General features: G+C 42.1%; 1 protein-coding gene across 1 annotated transcript in view; it reads left to right on the top strand.

Moving 5' to 3' along the window:
* LOC111222389 (Down syndrome cell adhesion molecule homolog) overlaps window positions 1–19,326 on the top strand; it is a 74,050-nt gene extending 54,724 nt beyond the window's left edge. The window contains exons 12-33 of the mRNA XM_022746104.1: window positions 2,365–2,561; window positions 3,074–3,170; window positions 3,277–3,405; window positions 3,652–3,819; window positions 4,391–4,461; window positions 5,569–5,812; window positions 6,245–6,391; window positions 8,514–8,669; window positions 9,042–9,175; window positions 10,519–10,672; window positions 11,269–11,386; window positions 11,507–11,670; window positions 11,923–12,021; window positions 12,125–12,313; window positions 12,873–13,163; window positions 13,998–14,174; window positions 14,280–14,310; window positions 14,415–14,530; window positions 14,636–14,785; window positions 15,688–15,885; window positions 16,038–16,340; window positions 17,380–19,326. Of these exons, the coding sequence (XP_022601825.1) occupies window positions 2,365–2,561; window positions 3,074–3,170; window positions 3,277–3,405; window positions 3,652–3,819; window positions 4,391–4,461; window positions 5,569–5,812; window positions 6,245–6,391; window positions 8,514–8,669; window positions 9,042–9,175; window positions 10,519–10,672; window positions 11,269–11,386; window positions 11,507–11,670; window positions 11,923–12,021; window positions 12,125–12,313; window positions 12,873–13,163; window positions 13,998–14,174; window positions 14,280–14,310; window positions 14,415–14,530; window positions 14,636–14,785; window positions 15,688–15,885; window positions 16,038–16,340; window positions 17,380–17,759 (3,713 nt within the window). The 3' untranslated portion in view covers window positions 17,760–19,326. The remainder of the gene's footprint in view (window positions 1–2,364; window positions 2,562–3,073; window positions 3,171–3,276; window positions 3,406–3,651; window positions 3,820–4,390; window positions 4,462–5,568; window positions 5,813–6,244; window positions 6,392–8,513; window positions 8,670–9,041; window positions 9,176–10,518; window positions 10,673–11,268; window positions 11,387–11,506; window positions 11,671–11,922; window positions 12,022–12,124; window positions 12,314–12,872; window positions 13,164–13,997; window positions 14,175–14,279; window positions 14,311–14,414; window positions 14,531–14,635; window positions 14,786–15,687; window positions 15,886–16,037; window positions 16,341–17,379) is intronic.
* The last annotated feature ends 3,852 nt before the right edge of the window (window positions 19,327–23,178 follow it).

Genomic DNA, 23,178 nt, shown 5'->3' with positions numbered 1-23,178 from the left:
CCACCCCACCCCCATCCCCCACCTCACTCACACACACAGACACGCAAACCAAACCTAAGATGAGTGGTCGATTCCAGTTCACATTTGTACCTCACCAGCTGATAATGCTCAGACTTATTCCTTTTTTTCAAATATAAAACAAAATGTTGTTATATACAGTATATTTTGTTGTTTTTTATTTTCTTTGAGCAAATATTTTCCTCTTGAAAACTTAATCACCAACAATATTGCCAATAATGTTTTTGTGATTATTGCAGCAGTGCAGCACTTCTGTACTATTAGTAATTACTGTACATTTAAGCCACTATCAGACTATTGTATCATCTTATCAATAAACAGTATCTGTTGAGCTGTAATGTATAAAAGACATGGGAACTATGAAACAAAAAAAACTGTTTCTGTAGCTTTAATGTGTTTCCCCTCCAGATCCTGGAGGTTGAAATAGCTTTAATGTTTACAGTACAGACAGGCTCTACACACCTAACGGGTGGAGCTGTCTCGATCTTCTCACCATCCTCACTTTTTGTCACCTAGCACAGTATCCCACTCTGCCAGTGTGTCAACAACATCGCTCTGTGCCACCTCTGAGCCACTTACACGGCAAAATGAAAGTAGCTGTGCTCTAAAACGATAACGTTTACATAAAGCCTGAGCAGTTATTTTTTCCCCCTCACTTATCCAAATGTGTCTCACAAAAAATTCATACTTGTCATGCAAAATAAATCAGCGTTCTTTTCCACAGCCGAGCCCCAAATGGCTGCAGAGTGAATAAGAGATGAGGCTTAAATGTTTGCAACCTCTTGCCTGACACTTCCCATCACATCACTGGAGTCACGCTTTGTGTGCCTGTGTGTGTGTGTGTGTGTGTGTGTGTGTGTGTGTGTGTGTGTGTGTGTGTGTGTGTGTGTGTGTGTGTGTGTGTGTGTGTGTGTGTGTGTGTGTGTGTGTGTAAAAGACAAAAAAGGAGAACAAGCACACACATTTGTGTGCATGCACGAAAGTGTGTGTGTATGTGGGTCTGAGTGTGTGTGAGCATCTGGGAACAGGGGATTGTTATACACTCTACTGTGGGTGTAATGAGGCATGTATATAGTTAGTGTGTGTTTATTGTGGTGTCTTCAGAGTGTTGTTAGAGCATCACTGTACCACTTAGGACACTCAGATACAAGATACACACCAAGGCTGCTTTTTGCTTTCAACACAACATGAAAGGGAAGAACAGTTCAGTCACAGTTTATCGACAATGCTCATGATACTTTTTGTCTCTAATTTAAGAAAGTTTTGAATTTTGCTACAAAACCTTTAGAAATGTTTACATTTAAATTTTACAAATAGTGACAAATAATTATTTTTGCATTATAGCAAAGCAGGAAACTTGCTTGTGATTAAAATGCCACAAGCCATCATTGATTATTGATTGTTCACCAAACTGAGACATAGCTTAAACAATAAAACAACACTACTGGAGCCCCAGTGCTCCATATTGAATAAATATGACATTACGAAACAAAAAATTATATAAACAGTGTTTTTCATTTTCATGACACTTATTATGGTTTTATTAGTGTTTTTTCATGTAGTCGCTGCCCCTGACCTTTCAACCACTCATACGCCCTCTGCCTTCCTCAGCAGCTTCAACAACTTACTAGCAAACAAGCTAGCTGCTGTTAGCAACAACAACCAAGAGAGAAAGACGAATGTGTTTATGCTTTTCAGAGTTGTGTGTCTTTCTCTGAGTTAATGTCTTCTGATTTCAAGGGACTAATGCAATTATTCAGGAATTAAACAGCTAGCTGCTGTTGCTAACACTGTCGAGAGATTAGTTACTGTGTTTATTTACAGCCTGTAGTTGGTTGAGTCAGAATTACCTTTGTAGTTGTTGTTGTTGTTGTTACTGTAGCTAACAGTAGGGGAGCAGTTGTTGAGTTTGCTAAAAGAGGCCGAGGACACGTGATTGGTGGAAAGGTGAGAGGACGGTGACTGGTGACAAATGACATTGTCCAAGGAAAATCTCATCATTAGATAAATAAAGGCTTTTAAAAAGAATGGATCATTTTGAAATAAAAATGTATATGATGGAATAAAATTAAAACTGTCATATTGAAAACCAGAATGATGAAATTAAAGAAAACTATTAATTAGTTTATTTATATATTGACCATTTATTCATATGATAATGTTTTTAATATTGTTTCATTTAATTATAATATCGAACACTATCTTAAACTAATTATTATTTGAAATGAAGGCGTCATTGGTTTGGTCCTTTGCTGGGGCTCTTTCAACACATCTGTGAGGTTCACCTGTGAAATAAATCTTACAACATATCGTCTTCTCTTTGTCTTCACCTTATTTTTACACCAGTCCCAGCCATGATCACATCCTACCCCAACACCACGCTGGCCACGCAGGGTGAAGAGAAGAAGATGAGCTGCACGGCGCACGGCGAGAAGCCCATCATGGTGCGGTGGGAGAAAGAGGAACGCATCATCAACCCCGAGACCAGCCGCTATGTGGTTTCTGTCAAGGAGGTGGGCGATGAAGTCATCTCCACCCTGCAGGTAGGAGCATGTGCAACTCGCAAAATGTGTAAAATGTGAGTCGGGACCATAGATTGGATTGCTCGTATTTATTAAATACGTGAAGCACATGCAAAGAATTTCCTGTGAGTCTAAATCAGTGGCTCCCAACCTGGTGGTCAGAATGCCCCCTCAGTGGGTGTCGAGATGAATCAGATAATTAAAGATATTTAAGAAAGAGCTTTTCCTGAAACGCTGGATGCTTTTACTTCCTCGGGTCTCTAAAAATCCTTCTAATCAAAGAACCTGAGAAAGAAAACTCAATCTTTAGTTGAACTAAATGAAATAAAATGAAACTTAATTAGGGTCATTACTACATTCAAGGGGTCACCAGCCAAAACGGCTCTGAACCTCATCTAAATAATGCTTCAGGAAAATCCAAAAAGACATTTTTTTACATCAATATCACTAATAGACCAAAGGACATGTACCTGATACATTCTCTTTTACATCAGTTCAATGTAAACCTCATCTCATCCCTGTGCATCCATCAGATCATGCCTACGGTGAGGGAGGATTCCGGCTTCTTCTCCTGCCACGCCATCAACTCCTTTGGTGAAGACAGAGGAATCATACAGCTCACAGTGCAAGGTACAAATGCACCTTCATAAACTGCAAACAGAACTTTTCTTCCTTCACTTAAATAATGGCAGTTTGAGTGAAATAACAACATTTTTGTCAACTATGTGCCTTGCAGAACCCCCGGACCCCCCAGAGGTGGAGATCAGAGAAGTGAAGGACAGGACCATTGCCTTGCGTTGGACTATGGGTTTTGATGGCAACAGCCCAATCACAGGCTTCGATATTGAGAGCAAAAACAAATCAGGTACAGAAAACTCTTTTCTGTCATTATTAGATGGTATGACCATAGTTTATCAGACTGAATACTAATTATTAGGTTAAAATCTCAAAGCTTATTGAAAATCGAGTGTTTTGGCTGGTGAATTGATCTCTGCATTCCCTTTGTCTCAGCACTTAAATGTAATATAGCCTGTCCTAATGCACTTAGCTGGGTTTGACCTTTCCCCTGACTTCAGCAACCCCAATAAACCTTACCCTCTCTCCTCCACAGCCTCCTGGGACACCGCTCAGAAGACCAAAGATGTCTCACCTCAGCTCAACCAGGCCACCATCATCGACCTGCACCCCTCCTCCACCTACAACATCCGCATGTTTGCCAAGAACCTGATCGGCAAGAGTGAGGCCAGCAACGAGCTCACCATCACCACTGATGAAGCAGGTGAAGATGAACCGTTGGAGCATGATATTTTTCTTTCTGCAACCACCCTCAAACATAGTCTGTTCTGCACACACAAGTGTTACAGACAATCACTTTCTACTCTTATTTTGAAATACACAAACGATTAGCAGTTACGGTAATGAGAGTAACATCTAATTTTGTTATTACCCAACAAATCAGAGTAACAAAAACACAGTGAGCAAGATGTGAGTGCAGGTTGTGAGTGAAAGACAAGAGTCAAAAAGAGGTAAAGGGCCAGCTGAGCCAATTCATTACCAGCCTGGTGACATCAGCTCCATTGGCTCTGTTGCATTATTGAACACACGCTGACCCCGCACTAAAAGCAGAACTTTTCAATTAGCAGCCTCAGTAGTAAATGTCACACTAGGGTCAATAGACTGAGGCTGAACCCCTCTGTGTTCATCTCCCCCCACAGAGCAGCCGCCTATGAATACAACCATCATGTTTTTTTTTTAAATAGCCAGAGCCAGACTCACTCACTCTAATCTATGAGCCAGCTGTTGGATGTGTACAGTTTAATAAGATGCATGTGTTGGTGATGTGATCTCAGCTCCTGATGGACCACCTCAGGACGTGCAGCTGGAAGCCCTCTCCTCTCAGAGCATCCGAGTCACTTGGAGGGTAAGTTAATCCAACCCTGTGGGTTAAAAATGTGTGTGTGAGTACGTACGTAGCTGTGTCCAGACAATTACAATCAGAGCTGACAGTGCTGAGGTTTGGTTTGTGTGGCTAAAAATAGCTATTTTTAAAACTGCACGGTAAATCACTTCTGTTCTCTCCTCAACATCAATTACTCTGAACTAAACGTTTAACCTGCTGCTGCTTGTTGTGCTGGTCAGCTCCCAGGTGTGACTTTGTTTTACTGTATGAATTTAAAGCAGGATATTGGAGGCAAACAGCATTCCTGCTCAGTTGGCTGTTCCCGAATAAACGGTTAAAGAGTAGCATGTGTGTGTACAGTCTTTACGTGAGGTAACACATTTTCTACATGTAATGGTTATTTTTCCATTGTGTGCATTTTGGCCCTGTTTAAACCTTCAATATTGTGTTGCAGAGTAATGCAGATTGTGTGAGGAATACTGAATTAATCTGAATATACTTCTCACATGAGACTCACATTTTACTTTGCCTCATTCTGTTTTAACACAGAAAACTGTGAGTGCTGTTTAACAGAGATATTTCCTCTCATCCATGCAGCGGCAGAAGAGGATTGTTGTTGGCTGCCATATGTGCTGCCTCATTTCTGATGCCAACTTTGGTTCTTTTACTGAGTTATTGGCAGTGACAAAGAAAACAGTGTTTGGAAGGATTATAATGTTATTCACATACTGTACTTTAGTATGTCTGGAATGTATTTGTATTCATGCTACACTACAATCCAGTATGTGCTGCCATCTCAGACACGTTGACCAATCAGATCTGAATTCATCCTCAGTGCATTTTGGGTGTATTCAGGCTTGTAGAGCTCTCTGCATGTGATTGGATAACCCATTACATTTTACTGCCAGCCTGCCAGGTGTGAACAGGAGGTGTCAGGTGCAAAGGTGAAAAGAGGGCACTTCCCTGGACTTACGAACATGTTATTGGAAAAATTGTAATTTAAAGCTTTCCTTATCTTACTTAGGACGATACCAGCAGTGAGTGCAAAGTCAGTGTCATGTCTTATAAAAAAAATACAGGGATATTTATCTCCACTGTCTCACATAATCTCTGCCATTCCTCTCTCAGGCACCCAAGAAACACCTCCAGAACGGGGCCATCCGAGGCTACCAAGTGGGCTACAGAGAGTACAGCTCAGGTGGAAACTACCAGTTTAGCGTGATCAGCGTGGAAACCACAGGGGACAATGCAGAAAGCCTGGTGCTGGACAACCTGAAGAAGTTCACCCAGTATGGAGTCGTGGTGCAAGCCAGCAACAGCGCCGGGACAGGGCCCTCCTCCACAGAGGTGGCCGCTACCACACTGGAGGACGGTAAGACTGGAGGGAAGATTGCTTCAAGCTCAGTGAGGTCGCCGTGTCCGTATAAAACAATAATGAGAAAAACATTAAAGTAAAATTTAAATAATGATAAATAAATAAATAATTAATAAATAATAAAATAGATTAAAAAAAAACAAAACAAGTCTGAATTTAATTTTAAAAAGATTATATTTAAAGTGTTCACTGCAACAAACATACAATGATGTATTTATTTAATTTTCTCTTTACCCCTGTGTATTCTTCAGCTGTGAATATGCTGCTCTCTGAGGAACAGACAGCGAGGTTTAATTTTGGAGGGATTTGTGAGGATATATCACAGCCTAGTGGAGATCAGAGGGTGCTGCCACATGTTGTCAGCCCTGCAGTGTCTACTGAAACTCCACTGTTCTCATAGCCTCTCTGTCCCCGGTTTGTCCCCTTCAGTGCCCAGTCGTCCTCCAGAGAACGTCCAGGCCACAGCCACGTCTCCAGAGGTCATCTCTCTGTCCTGGCTGACCCCTCCCAAAGACGCTCTGAACGGCAACCTGCTGGGCTTCAGGGTCATCTACTGGGCCAACCTGCCTGATGGAGGTACACACTAACACCTGGACACTACTCAAAGACAAAACTGTTAGATTCATTGTGTCTGTGGCATAGAGAAATACAGTGTGTATGCATTAGTGTTCACATAAACATTAACATTAACTCTTTTACATAAGTAGGTATAAAAGCCACAGTCCTCAGGAATCTCCAACTGTCATCAAAATATTTAGGAAAAATAAAGACATTTTCAGCAGGAACTGAAGTGTTCTTGGAATACAACTACCAGACTCTGTGACTGCAGGTTTTCTAAACACACATTTCAGACAAAAGATCTGCACACTGTACGAAAGGCTTCAGTAAATATAATTCAACACAGCAACGTTTCAATATAAAAGCGACCTTCACCAGCTATCATCAACATTACAAAGCAGAACGAGCAACGTATACAGGCAAAATCACATTCATCACTCAGGTGGTTGTGATCTGCATGATTAAGAGTCTCCTTTCAGGCTGGACCAGTCAGACTCTACAGTCTGATACACACCATGTATATGATCCAAAATGCTAGAAAACATCAAGAAAATATTGAATTTAAAGCATCACATAAATTCAGTAAAATGGAATAAATGAGCAACATAAATTATGCAAAAGGACCCAACTAAGACAGCCAAACTACTGCGTAAAAAATACTAGATGGAAAAAATGGAAAGATAGAAAATATTAAATGATTTATTATTTTCCCTAAAGGGCTTAAAGTACCTTGTTTACTGACCAGCCATCCAGTCTTTATTTTACTACCAGTACATGTAAAAACCACTGGAGATTGCCAAACAGAACAGACAAGAGATAGTGACTTACCTTGGCGGCTCTATTGCGTCAAACTGCAGCATAAATACTAATATAATGCTGTTGATGGTAATGAGTAAGCTGTAGCTTATAGTTCCTTCCAGTGGATTCTGGGTATTTAGGTAACCTCTACTGTCGGCCAAAAGTCTTCGTGGTCCTGTGGAAGTGAGACAGCATGGCATGCCATTGTCACATGCCGTGTTTGTGTCAGTAGGATCGGTTGTGACAGCACGATTACCTTTGACCCCTGCACTGTCACATCATGTTGGCCTGCCTGTAGAGCATGAACACTCAGGACCTGACAGCCAGGATTAGTTTGCATGGTAACAGTCTGTAGCTCAGTGGGTGAATGCTCAAACCTGAACTTACATGCTTTATTTGTAAATGGTTTGTCTTATATCGAATGCAGATATATACATATATAATTCCTAACCCTTCATATGTACAATGCACATTTTGAAATTAAATGGTTTATTGTTCCATACCACGCCATCTCACACTAGTGCAGTTCATCAGTATGAGAGAATATAATCTCATTCACCAGCAGAGGGGGATACAAGCCCTCTGTAACTGCAGGTTGCACCAGTGTTGTTGGAATCAGCGTGGTTGCAAACACTGTTACTGCTCAGACAATAAGAGTTCGGGGTTATATTACGTATTACAATACAATACAATATTATATATATTGATTTATCAGAGAAGCTGCAGATGCAGAATTTATTGTTGATTGATTCATCGTCTGATTCTTTCAGATGTAGAAGTGTTATTATTTTTGTGTCTTGGTATCAAGAGAATAAGCAAACACACACATATACACACACAACCATGCGTTAAATGCATTTACCGTGTAGTAAAATGTCTGTGTGATGGGTATTCCAGGTGTTTTAATTGCTCATTAAAAGTCAGAAGAAGCGATGCAGCTGGTCTCGTAATCTCTGGAGAGAAGTGAAAGGCGAGAAAGCAGGGAGGAGTAAACGGTATGAAGAAGGAATATGTACAGAGAGCAGTGACATCAATAATTTAAACCCTAACAGCCAAGGTAGCAGGTTGCCAGTCAAGGCCCGCCACCACAGCAGACCTGGGATGCAGGGTTGTTTAAACTTTGTGATTGAATATGAATTTATAACCAAGGCTCTGCTATGACACCCAAGGGCCTGACAACTACTTTATGTATGTGATTTACTATATAATATATGAGTCACATGTATGGACCTGTGTCAGCTTGTCTTATCACTGGATTATTTACAATAAGAGACTAGCATTGGATAAGGTCTTTTGTCCTCACACATTGTACTCCCCCCCCCGCCCCCATGCTGTCCATCAGAGCTCGGAGAGATCAGGAACGTTACGACCTCAAAGCCCTCTCTGGAGCTGGATGGACTGGAGAAGTACACCAACTACAGCATCCAGGTGTTGGCTTTCACCAGAGCTGGAGATGGTGTTCGCAGTGAACAGATTTACACTCGCACCAAGGAGGACGGTACGAAAATGATGTCACCTTTCCTAATAAAAGGCACAAGGGCAGCTATCAGATGATGTGTAATGCAAACTTGTGTCTCACTTAAGCTGTTCTACAAATAACCTCAGACTCATGCTGAAGTATAGAGTCCCAAGGAATTACATTAAATAATGAAATGTCATTTTTGCTAAATTGAGAATATTTAAGATAATGAATGCATCCCTGTGGTAAACATGATCTCATATAAATCTAGCATGAAGCAGAAGGTCCTGTAGACATTTGTCCATAAGCTGTCTTGTTTTATAATCAGTGTAGCACCATAAAAAAATCCTGTGAGTAGTAGTATTGTCTTAATGTGTGAAGTATATCAACTAGATCATCTTTTCCTTTTAGTTCCTGGTCCTCCGGCAGGTGTGAAAGCAGCAGCTGCATCCAACTCAGTGGTGTTTGTGTCATGGCTTCCTCCTCTCAAAGTGAACGGCATCATCAGGAAATACACAGTTTTCTGCTCCAACCCACACCCCACGGTAACACACTGAAAAATTATTTAATGAGATGTTCATTGTTTGATTTAGGTTTGTGAATTAAATGTGTAAAGAATTTAGAATAAAGGCTGCTGTGATGATTTTATAATCATTGCAGTTTCACTGCATTTTGAATTGGGTGAATTTAAAGTAAAACTAATCAGAGTCAACTGATCATTGAGCCATAAAGTGTATATAACTTAATTAACATAATTTAAAGGACATAACACACATTAGCTTATATTTCTCTAATTAACAGAAAATCTCATGAAAAGACTAAAACCATCAGTATGTTAGTCTGTCTCTCAATCGTTTCTGACTTCCTCACTCTCTGTCCGTCTCTCTTGTCTCTGTGGCTATTTGCTACTAAAGTAAAGTATTTTCCTAAAACAGGTGGACTTTTTTTTTTTAGCAAACATTTGTTAAAACATAAAGCATCAATAATCAATATAACATAATATATTAATATAATGGATCAATAGACTGTATGTAATGAGAAAGGGGTCTGTTGTATTTACAAACCACAGAGAATAATTACCCAACTCTGCAGTTTCCCAGAGCTCTATGGACCCTTATATGTCCTTCAGCTCATTGTTTTGGTTTTATGGCTCACAGCTTTACTGTTTTCATTCACTCTCACTGCTCACAGCATCGTTTTCATCCAAAAAACATTCAGCGGCTAAAGAGACAGATATGTTCCCTCAGGAGCTGGAGGAGACCAAAAACAGAGTGAATGTTGGACTTAGATTCACCAGGTAGCCAGACACTTGGCTCCTAATGAATGCTAATGTGAAGGTGACTGTATCAGTTTTAAATGAGTCATGCCATATCATGTCATATCAGTGTTGTGTTCACAGCTTTTTTCCACTGCCCCCCAAAATAATGATCACAGGTTTAACACCAGATGAAAATCTTATTTTAGCTGAGCTCCTGTGATTTAACTTCTCACCGCGCTGCAGAAATATGGGATGTGTGAGTACAGAGGGATATCACTGCTCCGTGTGCTCAGGGGTGAAACCAGAGAGGGTGGTTACTCTTTGATTATTGAACATTAGGAGGGTATGTGTGGGACTGACCAACAATTAACCACATAACTCATTGATGTGTTTTTAATAGTTTTTGGACAATAGAGATCTATGGCACAGATAAATATGATATATCTGGCTTTGCTTAGAGACAGTACTTGTTAGTGAGGTACATTGATAGTTGGTTTTGGTCTTTTCATGAGATTTGTTGATAATAAGAAAAATACAGAATATCACCAGACCCATCTTTAAAATGAAGTGAAGATGGAAAATGATCTGCAGTAGCACATGAGACAGTCTTGAATGTTTTCCATCACCCAGGTGAGCAGTGAGTTTGAGGCAGCCCCAGATGTGTTCTTCTACCGTATCCCCAACCTGAGCAGGAACCGGCAGTACAGTATATGGGTGGTGGCCGTCACCGCTGCAGGCCGTGGAAACGCCAGTGAAATCATCACCGTCAAGCCCATGGCTGAGGGTAGGTGAAGTCTGACAGTCAGTTCAGTCAGCCAGGTTTGTGTGATAGATTACATCATGCATTCTTATGGGTTTACCAGGACATAAATGCACAGCGTGAGTTCAAACTAGCATGATCTCTTGATAAGGATTACCCTGCTTCACCCTGCTTCACCTGTTTTCCCCAACGAAAAAGTATCCATTTGTTCCCAGTATCTCTTCATTGGAAGACAGGCAGGGGAGCATCAGCTGCATGTAAATAACCCAGTGTTTGGCCCTGTCAGCATTAACATGCTTGGTGAGAGCTGATAAGCTGATTGCATATGCCGATAGCCCCCCTGGTGCCTGGAGGCAGGACCCACAGCCCCTAGCAGGACATGCACATCTTGTCTGAGGTCTAGGTGATGGATGTCCTCTCCTCTCTGCTCCACTGCTCAGATGGAGGGAGAACCCCCATCAGACTCTGCCTCCTGAGCCTGTAGCTCTGACTCAGTGAGGTTATAGGTTAGAGAGGACAACAAAAGTAAAAAACTGTGAAATCATTTAAAAAACAACACAACATTTATTTGTTGCGGCATCTCCTGTGTGGCCTGATGAAGCATGTGTGTACTTTTGTAGCTCCAGCTCGGATTCTGACCTTCAACAGAACAGTAACCACCCCCTGGATGAGGGACATTGTGCTGCCTTGTAAAGCAGTGGGTGATCCATCCCCAACCATCAAGTGGCTCAAGGAGATGTGAGTACAACAGTTTCAGACAGTGGTTTTAACATGAACTAAATTATTTATTTTTGTCTTTTCAAAGTTACCACTAACACAGAAAACATGAAGCTAATTATAAACTCATCTATGTTTCAGCAATGGTACCCCAGCACCTGTTGTGATTGACAGCCGACGCAGTGTCCACAGTAATGGCAGCCTTGTTATCCGCACAGTGAAAGCAGAGGATTCTGGGAACTACACTTGTGTGGCCAGTAACAGCTTCGGGTCAGACAAGATCGTCCTCAACCTGCAGGTTCAAGGTAAGAAAGACAACATGTGGACAAACAGCACATCTGTACCAGTTCTCAATAACAGGTGCTCATCTGAAACACCTGCACACAGCTGACATGTTGAGGATGCGGCACCGGTGGATGGGAGTTAATGCATTTACACATCTTGTCACTGTCTGTGGGATGCAAATGAACCATTCAGTTCACACTGTTTTAGTCCTGAGAGTTTTCCTGATCATAATCAAAGTCGTTTGAGAGTTTTGTTTGTTTTCTTTCTTGCAGTTCCACCTGACCAGCCTCGTCTCACAGTGACCAAGACGACCACCACCTCTATAACCCTCTCCTGGATCCCAGGAGACAACGGAGGCAGCTCTATAAGAGGTCAGACACTCGTCACAGTGTATTCTTTTCAGTGCTTTGTTTCTTTTTCTGTTTTCCTCCCGTCTCGATCCACATTCAACGCCTCACCTGTGTCCTCCTCCAGGCTACATCCTGCAGTACTCGGAGGACAACAGTGAGCAGTGGGGCAACTTTGCCATCAGTCCCAGTGAGCGCTCCTATCGGCTGGAGAACCTCAAGTGTGGCACCTGGTACAAGTTCACCCTCACTGCCCAGAATGCAGTGGGGCCAGGACGCATCAGTGAGATCATTGAAGCAAAGACTCATGGGAAAGGTATGTTTTCGTCGATTGCAGTATTACAGTTATTCAATAATCTGTATAAGTGGAGTATTCATGTGTCTGAAATGTAAATTTGAATGTTTAAACATGGATGATGTGTGCAGATGTGAATCATACTTTTCAGAGGATTTATTTGTTTGTAATATTTTGTGCTTCAAATACCCATCAGATTATTTTCTCGGCTCGTGTTGCAACTGATAATGTAATAAACACAGTATACATGCAGTTTAATAATTGTTTAAGATATTATATAATGTCACTCTGAATGGGTAAAAACAATACAATAAATCATATACTGGTAGTTGTATCTCCAGAAAAAGTATTAGATAAAAATGTTTGATATATAATTGATTATCAGATTAACCAGTTCACAATACAATATAAAAGCCCCTTATCAGTGTCAGTCCTTGGATTTACTAAAATACAATTTCCAGCTTATTGTAAGTGATATTTTACACAGAGATATTGTCCAAGATTTGGTGTTTTTTATTTTCTCAAAGGTTTGTTCTCACTGACCTAACACACTGAGGCTTTCCTCCCCCTCCCTCTACAGAACCTCAGTACTCTAAAGAACAGGAGCTCTTCACTAGCATCAATGCCACTCGGGTCAAGATAAACCTGAACGGCTGGAATAACGGTGGATGCCCCATCACCTCGTTCACCTTGGAGTATCGGCCTGTGGACTCGCCCACGTGGACCACAGCACAGCGCACCTCCCTCACCAAGAGCTACATCCTGTACGACCTGCAGGAGGCCACCTGGTACGAGCTGCAGATGAAGGTCTACAACAGCGCCGGCTACGCTGAGAAGAGAGTGAAGTTTGCAACGCTCAGCTACGATGGAAGTGAGTTAACACGAGGGCATGGGATGAGGCCGACGATATACTCATTTCTCTCAAGAGAACAGAGTCACTGAAATATCTGTCATATCCTGCTGAAACTGGCAGGGAAAGTTTGATTCACCAGCTGCTCCAGAGTTAGTAGAAAAGTGAACACTGACACTGACTGTTGAACAAGTTCAATCAGTGATAAAAGACCTAAGTTTCAGTAACTGTAACATACTGACTCTGGCTAACAGTGATAGTGTGAGGCAAAGAGGATAAATCACTTTCTCTGTTAATGGCAGCGCTTGAGGCTTGAGGAGATTGAGACTCCCTTGATGAATTGGCTAATAAAAAACACATTTCATGCTGACTCCAGTGGCTGCAGCCAGTTTGTGTGTTGCTGGTTATGACACCTGCATCACAAGTTCACTGAATGCCACCACCAGAGTGAAAGAAGTTCATGATCTCCTTTGAAATAAAGGATGCTAGCACTGCCAGCTCATATTGCACCCTGGGAGATCAGTATTGCTCTGCCACCACCAGTTCTGAAGACCAGCCACCTTCAATCACAGCCCACAGCTGCTGAAGAGAGAAATCAGGCTGAGGATGTGTTTATTTCTTGTTTAAGCGCAGTTTGGCAGAATGGGAGCCAGGTTTTACTGCCAGTTCGGCAAAAGGTCAAGAGCTGATATGAACAGCGGCTTGTGGTGGAACGCTGTGCATGATTACTTGGAACAGATGTTGAACTTAAGCTTTAAGCTCCTGATGGTCTTAATCAGCTTTTATACAGTATGATACCTGTCATTCATAAGCACCAGTGTCTGTCATAATACATAACATGTGACCTCTGCACAGGTACCATCGCACCTTTGGTGAAGGCACCCAATGTGAGTGAGGACAACTCAGGGGGCGGCGAAGGTTTGAAGATGATGGTGACCATTTCCTGTGTGTTGGTGGGCATCGTTGTAATCTTCATCGGGCTGCTGGTGCTGAGGAGGAGGAGGCGGGAGCAGAGGCTGAAGAGGCTCCGAGGTGAGATGAGGGCAACTTTATTTCTCACATATAGATAGATGTTTGCTTCTGTTCTCTCGCACGCAGTATTTAACAAGTCACATGATGTTTTTCTTTGTTTTCCAGATGCAAAAAGTTTGGCTGAGATGCTCATGAGGTAAAACAACTTCACTGCTTTGCTATTACGCAATACACAATACTGTCACCTGAACAGAGGTAAAATTTCTGATAACTTACACGTTTTTGTTCTGTGCTTTTCAGTAAAAACACACGTCCAGCAGAGCCAATTAACAAACAGCAGCAGACGCTCCGCATGCACATCGACATCCCCCGAGCCCAGCTCCTGATAGAGGAGAGAGACACCATGGAGACTGTTGGTAAGCACACTGCTGGTTGTGTACTCCTGCTGTACAGTAAGCAGCTTGTAGTTTTTACTTCATACAGGAAATGAACCTGGTTATGTTTTTGTTGCTGTCCCACAGACGACAGGTCCACTGTGTTACTGACTGATAATGACTTTGGAGAAACCCAGAAACAGAAGTCGTCCACAGTCACCCACACAGTCCACTACCAGTCCCTGTCCCAGGCCACTGGTCCACTGGTCGATGTGTCCGATGCCAGACCAGGAACCAGTAAGTCCAGTACGGACTCCTTTTTTTAACTTCATAACATAAAATGCACATGTGGTTGTGTTTTTTTCTATTCTTTTCTCAGCCATGCTCCTTTGCCCAGCAGCTTTTACTTTTGTTTTTACTGTTGTTACTTTTCCTTTCACGTGGCTTTTCTACAGCTAGTGACTGCTGCATGTTTTGGTGATTGTGCAGAACAAAGTGAAGTCAACTCGAGCCGTCAGTACACTCACATGTTAGACTCCTGTCACTGCAACACATATCCAATGCACCATGGAGGTGTTCTCCAGCTGTCGCTCCTCTGCTGCATGCCTGTTGCCTCACAGTTCACCTGAGAGCTCTGCCGCTGTTTTCTACTGCTGCTGTTTTTATAGCATTTCATTAGCCCCGCCTTCACCCCAGCATCCACCTGTTGCCTCTGAGTCTATGTTCCACTTCAGGGCGAGAAATCATCTTCACTTCCTGCTGTGTTGAGTTTAGTGTTTCTTTGTTGTGAGCGACGAGGTCAGAGAATCTAAATTTTACATTGACAAAATGATTATTTGCATGGAGCCTTCAGCCTCCTTCCATCAAAAAACATAGTGTCATGTTTGATAACATTGTAGAAAGTATGACATGAGGGTTTATCTGGTTTTATTTTCACTTTTTATCCCCAGCATGTCTGTTTATATTACTCCTGTATTTGTCACATGGTAACATGTTTGCTGTGACCTGGAGTTTTAGTTATTTCAGGCAAGATCTCTGTTTGTGTCCAGAAGTCAAGTTTTTTTTTGCAGGTTGCAGAATTGATACTGGGTGGAGGGGCTCTGTTACCATTACCTTCCTGACCATGACCACTTCCACTTTATCGAACCTTCCTTCCTGCGATTTGCATAATCACAGCACGTTCTCCTCCTTACTCTCAGACCCTACCGCCCGCCGCACAGCCAAAGCCGGCCCGGCTGCCCGCAACCGCTATGCCAGCCAGTGGACCCTGAACCGGCCACACCCCCCTGTCTCCTCTCACACTCTCAGCACTGACTGGAGGCTGCCCACACCCAGAGTCGCAGGCTCAGTTGACAAGGAGAGTGACAGCTACAGCGTCAGCCCATCTCAGGACACAGGTGAGCAGCTCATCTGGATGCAGCTTCTTTATAACGTTATGACACCGCTCTTCATCTTTAACAACAAACCTGTATCAGCTGTTTTACAACTTTAACAATTCTGCCGCTAACTCTTGTCACTAATCCCTCCACTAACTCCGGCCCACGTCCAGACCGAGCGAGGAGCAGCATGGTGTCAACAGAAAGCGCCTCCTCTACCTACGAGGAGCTTGCCAGAGCTTACGAGCACGCCAAGATGGAGGAGCAGCTGCGCCACGCCAAATTCACCATCACCGAATGCTTCATCTCTGACACTTCCTCAGAGCAGATGACGGCGGGCACCAACGACTACACCGACAGCCTGACCTCCAGCACACCGTCCGAATCAGGCATCTGCCGCTTCACTGCTTCCCCGCCCAAGCCTCAGGACGTCAGCCGGGTCATGAACATGGCCGTGCCCAAGGCCCACAGACCGGGTGAGGCCACGCTGCTCAAAGACCACAGTTCTGTCTGCCTGAAACCCAGCAGCCTCATTATGATGCTGAGAACACTAATCACTAAACTTAACTTTGTGTCTAATGTTGACATCCAACCATTAACTGTGACTCTAACTCTGACACTGAATCCAAATGAAGTGTTAAAAATGTATTCAAGTTGATGATTGTCTCAGTTCAGTTTGGTTTCAAGTCTTTTAGAGAAAATGTGGAGCCATTAAATAAAAAATTCAATCTGAATTAAAAACAATAGCACGTTCCACGATATGAGACAACGATTATTTCAAAACACTAACAAAAAATTTGTGAGAACTCATTACAAACGTTGGTAAGTAAGAGTCTAGGGAGGGAAACTGTAGCTGCACTGTTGAAACTGTAAATGTATTTCTTGTGCCTACATGTATAACAGCTCTAAATGAGACGCTGCTGCCAGAAAATGACCTCAACCATATCTGCTGTCAGTGTGGCAGATCCAACATCTTCTTTTCAGGAGAAGCAATTGAAACAAACATTATTTAGATTATTGTAAATACCGTTCATTGGTTGCTGAAGGAATTCGTGTTAACTGAATTTTGATAAGTGACAAAAGTGACAAATATGCAAAATCTACATTTAACAAGTGGCAGTCCTCGTGTGTAAATGTGATACTGTTGAAAGTCAGGCTTGATAGGATTAACATAAATTGCCTGCTCTGCTGTGATATTACTTAATCATTTTTAGAAAAATATTCTAGTTTAATATTGTGAGTGTAATAAAATCAGCAGTGACGGGATGGAGGGCAAAGGCACAAAAATCAGCCTGTGTGTCTGTGTGATCACACTTAATAAACTCTATTGGTTTTACTTTGATAAACTCACAAAGGTGAATTTTCATCAGCCAAGAAATAGCAAAGAGACAAAAATAAGTGATAAACAATAAATAATAATAAAGTTGTGGACAAGGTGATGAGGTGATGTTTGACAGGCATGTGTCCATGTGTGTTCTCTCATATTTAACTCTGATGGTCTGTGTCGTCCTGCAGGGGGCGAGCTGGTTCACCTTCCTCCGTACCTGCGCATGGACTTCCTGTTGAACCGAGGCATGTCCTGCTCGGGGTCGTCCAGGGGGACAGCTAGTGGGGAGAGAGCTGCCATGGGTCAGGCCTGTCTGGAGCCCCAGAAGAGTCGCTCACTGAAGCGACCTTCTCGCATGGCGCCCCCAACGCCCACAGAGGCCCCTCAGGCCAGCAGGGACCCAGTGGCCCAGTGGCAGCCTGGCTCTGCAGCCACACTCCCCCACAGAGAGGGCTCAGAGCTGGCCCAGGCCGCCAAGCTCAGCACCTCCCAGGAGTCCCTGCTGGACTCGCGAGGACATCTCAAACAGAGCAGCAACCCCTACGCAAAGTCCTACACGCTGGTATAACAGCAGGAGCACCTAGGGCGAGACTACAAACTCACTCTAACACTGGACTTAACACTCAAGTGCAGTAAACTGACTTTCACCACGCAGTTCTGTATATATGTCCCCTCCCTCCAAGGGCGGGGTCACTTTTACTAATCTCCTTTTATTTATTTTAGAACTTTCTTTTATCTCTTGTTTGTATTTCTTTTTATTTCTTTTGTTTCACTTGAGAAAAAATTCACTCATCGGAAATGACTCCAGTCGGAGCTTTGCCAAACTAATTGAGTAACGAGGGAGCATTATTTATTCTTGATTCTTGTTAATTCTTTATAATTAATCAGTGATTATTAATTGTTAGTTGTCAGCTATTAATGATCATTAATTATTGATTACCAAATGATCTATTATCACCATTACTACAATGTTTTCATAAGAACCCGGACATGTTTTTTTTCTGGAGTGGAAGATGACGATTTGGAGTCATTTTTTTCCTATGGAATATCCTTCTGAAACATTGAATGAAACTTGGGAGAAATCTTGGAATGAAAGCAATTGACACCAGTCCAAACTTTTCAGCTGCTCTCCAATTGTTACTTTTTTTGAAGAAAAAAAAAAATCTATTTCCTATGGATGCATGGGGACTGACCAATTAAAAGACAATGAGGATTACGATCGTGGCTGGACAGCCCAGTCGAGCATTTTGTCACACTATGAAATGATCCAATGTGAAGATTTATTATTCTTATTACTATAAATATATATATAAAAAGAGAAATCACTTTTATTTGTGGATATTACAGGGAAGAATTGATTTGGTTAATAAAGTCCTTAGTCATGTTTGCACATATCTCGTTTTAATTAGGAAATGGAGTCTCTGTTGATCTTTCTCTGTGTCCCATTCTCTGATGGTGCAATATGAAAAAAGATATGAAAAGTATATGAAAACTATTGCTCTATACTGTACTGTAATGATGAAAAATAACTATGTTGTGAGTATACTTACAGGGCCGGACACACTCCAGCTATGTATTCAGGTGTAGTTTACCACTGCTTGTTTGCCAGGGTGGTAAATGATGTTAGCTAGAACAGGGAGGGTTTAGAGAACTAATGGTTTGCACTTCACAACACCCCAACTCAAGTGTGTCCAGATAGATCCCCCTACTCTCAGTGCACTAGGTAGAGTCTTCAAGGCTCTCACTGTCCTCAGTAGATTTACTGTTGCTGCATTGCAGTGATTCTTCTCTACAGGGAAAAAAAAACGTGAGACAATCCAGCAGAATCCCCCCTTCAAACCAAACCTATAATGTCTATGGGAAATATCTAAAAAAAAAAATGTGGATATACGTAAGAAGCTGTTTTTGTTCCTGTCTGCCCTGGCCCATTTCTGTTCTTTCTGTTTCTTTGAGTTAGCCTGAAGGGAGAAAAGTTTGATCCAAAATGCTGTGAGGTCATTATGTCAGTTTCTATGATTAGTTTCTATGATTAACTGTCTTCATTATGATTATACATTTTAACAAGAAAAAAAAAATGTCACTTTTTATTTTTAACATGAGTGTTCACCATGGTGGCACTGGAATAAAGAGAAACTAACACAAAGTTCAAATTTGATTAATAAAATGGCTGTTCCCCAAAGTGTCCTCCACGGGTTTGACATGAGTGACTGATGATGTTGTGGAGGTGAAGGGGAGGCGCGGAGAGCAGGTGTCTGCGCTCTGGCTGTTCGTTGGGTCTTGAATGTCGTCAGGAGACCCAGAGCACCTCGCCCTAGATTCTCCGTGATCGCGGTGAGAGACGCCCTGAAGGTTGTCGGCAGTGTCTCGGCCATTTCTGATGTTGGTCGTTCGGATCATTGAGTGTTCACCCTCTGTGACTGTGTAGCTGTCCCGCCTGCAGGTGGCGGTGTTGTAAAGAGTTGTGTCGCTCTCTAATCCATCCTCCTCCTTTAACTTTCATCTCAGGCCCTTGCAGCCAACACCAGCCTGCTGTGTGGAGACTTAAATTTCTGTTCGAGTGCAAATTGGAATCTGCCTCTCTGTTACGACCAGATTAACCTGACATCTTTATAGGACCCAAGCATTTTATGGTCTAAAGCTTCATTTACACAGAAACCTTTAACGTTGATTCATCTTGCATTTCTGGACCTTTTCTCTTATTTGGTGGTGGTTTTTCTTGCCACTAATAATTTCTCCAGCCCGCTGTAAACTTGAAGAAATTGGAAAATGAATAGGTTAAGACACCATTTCACCTATTACAAGTATTTTACAAGGTTAGAAGTCGCCTGGATCAGGAGTCTTAACTTCAAGTAATTTTTGTGTCAGAAGAAACGGCAAAAGAAGAAGCTGAGAAATTAGTTTCACCACCACCAAAGCCTCAAAACACCAGAATACAATGGAACTAGAGACGCGTTGTATTACATGGGGCTTTATTATTAATTGAACCGGTGTGTGTCAAATCCATACAACATGCTAATTCTGCAGTGTGTTCTCTGTGGAACAGAGACAAAATAAAGTACACTTCAAACAGTCAGATTTTTGAGTGTGCTGCTGATGGATATGAAGTGCAAACAGGAAGTGGAGGAGCCTCTCCAGGTTGTTAAAACTAATAGTGGATAGTGATGAATCCTAAGAAAAAAATAATGATTCTAACTTTTTTGAAAAATCTTTTGTTAAGTTGAAGTGGCAGCATTTCCTGTTGGTATGAAATACTTTGTTGCATAGCGACAGGCCTTGATCACTGCCCTTTATGCGGTAGCTTTCAAAGAGCGTTCTGGGAAATGTAGGCAATGACAGAGCAGGGCTGAGTGACAGTGGGTGTTGTATCTCACAGAATATTGTCGGGAATGTATCTTAGACGAAAAATAGAAAAACAATAGATGGAGAAGCTGATGAACATTGATGGCTACTTTATAGGAGCCAGGACAGCATGTCTTCACTTGAGCAGCAGCCCAAAACATCTTAGCGCCTCCTTTAGGTGACGCCAGAGCACAACACAGCACTGCAATACAGCACAAGTGGTGTAAGAATAGTCTTGTCTGGTTTAGTATTTTCACATACTTGTCTTTTATATACCACAGTGGGTAAAAGTGAATTACAACCATGATTTACAAAATGTGCTGAACAGGTTGATTAAATCCATTAGTTTAAGACTGTCTGAGGGCGAATCTCTTCTTTAATGAAGCCGATGAGGATTTAAAATGTCACCTCTATAAGTGACTCCAGCAGCTCATAAAGATTCATTCTAAATCTTTCCACAGGTGTAAAGTGTGTATTCATATAATTTTAAGCTTTATAAAGAACTTCCTCCCTGAACTGGTTTATTAATTGAAGACCTTCCGAGCTGCCATTCTGAAGCTTCTGCCTGAGCCTCACATGTCCTGCCTGTTAAATTGCCTCCATGGTTTTATATCACAAGACGGGGGTTTAGCAGGAGGTCGTATTACCCAGCATGACAACTACATCAGCCATCTTCCTCTGAAGTCCACAACAAATTAAGCATGGTGACAGAGATTTACTGGCCGCCACACTTGGTGGTTAATAACTGCTGTCATAAATAAGGTCCAGGCTGAACTGAATTCTTCCCTCTGATCAGCTGGAGAAATGTGAAGCTGTCACCGGCTCTGCTGGGGAAATGATTGTGAAAATGTACAGTAATAAACATGGATGCATGTTCCAATGCAAAACCGGAGCAAGGGCCACGGTACTTCCCTGAGCAATTTGCAGCTGGCAGCTGGCATTGTTCATGCCTTCCTTTATTTATTTCATGTATTTATTGATTCCCCAGAGCTGACGGGGAGCAGAGACTCGTGTGTGTGTGTGTGTGTATGTGGCTGGATCCACAAAGATATTTTAGACTGTTGTTCAATTTGCTCTTAGTTTATTGCGAGTTAGAGAGTTTTAACAAACATGAAAACTGACTTATTTTAATTAGCCACCCTACCCCACCCTCTTAGCTAAGACCCATGTTTCCATGGTAACAATCAGTGACACCAAATGACAAAAAGGAAGAAAAGATGGCTCCTAATCTGTGGCTTGCTAACGATGTTGTGGAGTGAGTAATGAGAGGTTAAAGAGATTTTAGAGAGAGCAGTAACCTGTAGGAAATCTACAGCAGTGAGTCCACTGTCAGTCGCTTTCTTCTGTCTGACTGACTGACTGATGAGTTCACAGAAAGCTGCATCCTGCCACGTTAAGAAGCCACAGCAGCTCTGCTCTGCTACAGCTCTCCACTGCGCTGACATTTTCTGCTGCTGGAAGTGTTTTATACCGTTACACTCTTGCATTTTCTTAGTAAAATGTTCTTGTAACTGTTGAATTCTTCCAAAGGTTGAACATGTTCTGCTGGAGAAAAGTGCAAATTAGCCCTGTGTAAGAATAGTCGTCCGTAACAGGTTCATTAAGACATCTATCTGAAGTCTTGCTGTTAGTTTGATCTAAGCCGAAGTCAAAGTGTATCTTTGTTAAAATTGTTCCAGCTCCTTGGGGGATTCTCTGAAAACCTGAGATTTGACAGTTTGAGGCAAAAATGTGCAAAGCATGAATCATTTGCTTTTCTTATACTGCAGCAAAGTGTAAGAGAGGTGTGTGTAAGCACAAGATATACAGAGCTGGTGTGTGTTAACCATGACCACAGCCTTTCACTATAACTTCAATGCTGTAATAACAAAGGGAACCATAGGGGCAACAGTTCAGGACACACTCACTGTTATGAGGTATATTGGTATGAGGACTTGTTACTGCACTTCCTGCACTAACACAGAGATGTCCTCAGTTTGCTAAGCCATCAGTTTGGTCCATTAGGATCTAACTGTACTGATGACAGTATATGGTGATCTACTGCATCAAAGTGATTGAGGTCGTTGTAAGGTCATTGCCGGGAGAAGTTCAAATATCAGTTAATTAATCCTGAATCCATATTCAGCCTCTTGTTTGACCTATTTTCTAATAAGTCGTAACAGATTTTTGTATTAAACATCAAATCTATTTCAATCTGATTTACTGCTGCACAAACTCTAATCCTACAAAGCTTTGGTGAAAGTTCAATAAGGAAGCTCTTCCCTCATGCTCCGCCTTCTTCCTCTATGGGTTAACGTTGGCTTAATACTCCTGATCTATTTCTCTTACCCACCCTGTCACATGACGTCACCAAATCTGACCAATGATCTTTCTGCCTGCATTCCTTGGCCCAATCAATTACAGGATGACATTCTTCAGTATAATTGCAATTCTGCTTGTCTGTCTTTCAGACTTACTGTTCCATCACCACCGTAACCTCCATGATGTCTGGGGACACCTTCCATCAACCACCATCACTCGCTTCTACTATGAGGGATCCTGTCCTGTCTCTATCTCCATATGGGTCTATGCTAAATGAAGACGCTTCACATTAATGGAGTCTAATCACCAAAACTCTCTTATCTCAACATAATGTTGTTATTCACTTT

This window comes from Seriola dumerili, unplaced genomic scaffold, assembly GCF_002260705.1.
Source record: "Seriola dumerili isolate Sdu_G_001 unplaced genomic scaffold, Sdu_1.0 BDQW01000091.1, whole genome shotgun sequence".
Classification (NCBI taxonomy): Eukaryota; Metazoa; Chordata; class Actinopteri; order Carangiformes; family Carangidae; genus Seriola; species Seriola dumerili.
The sequence above is the reverse complement of the archived record's forward strand: the minus strand, read 5'-3'. Positions and strand labels throughout refer to the sequence as shown.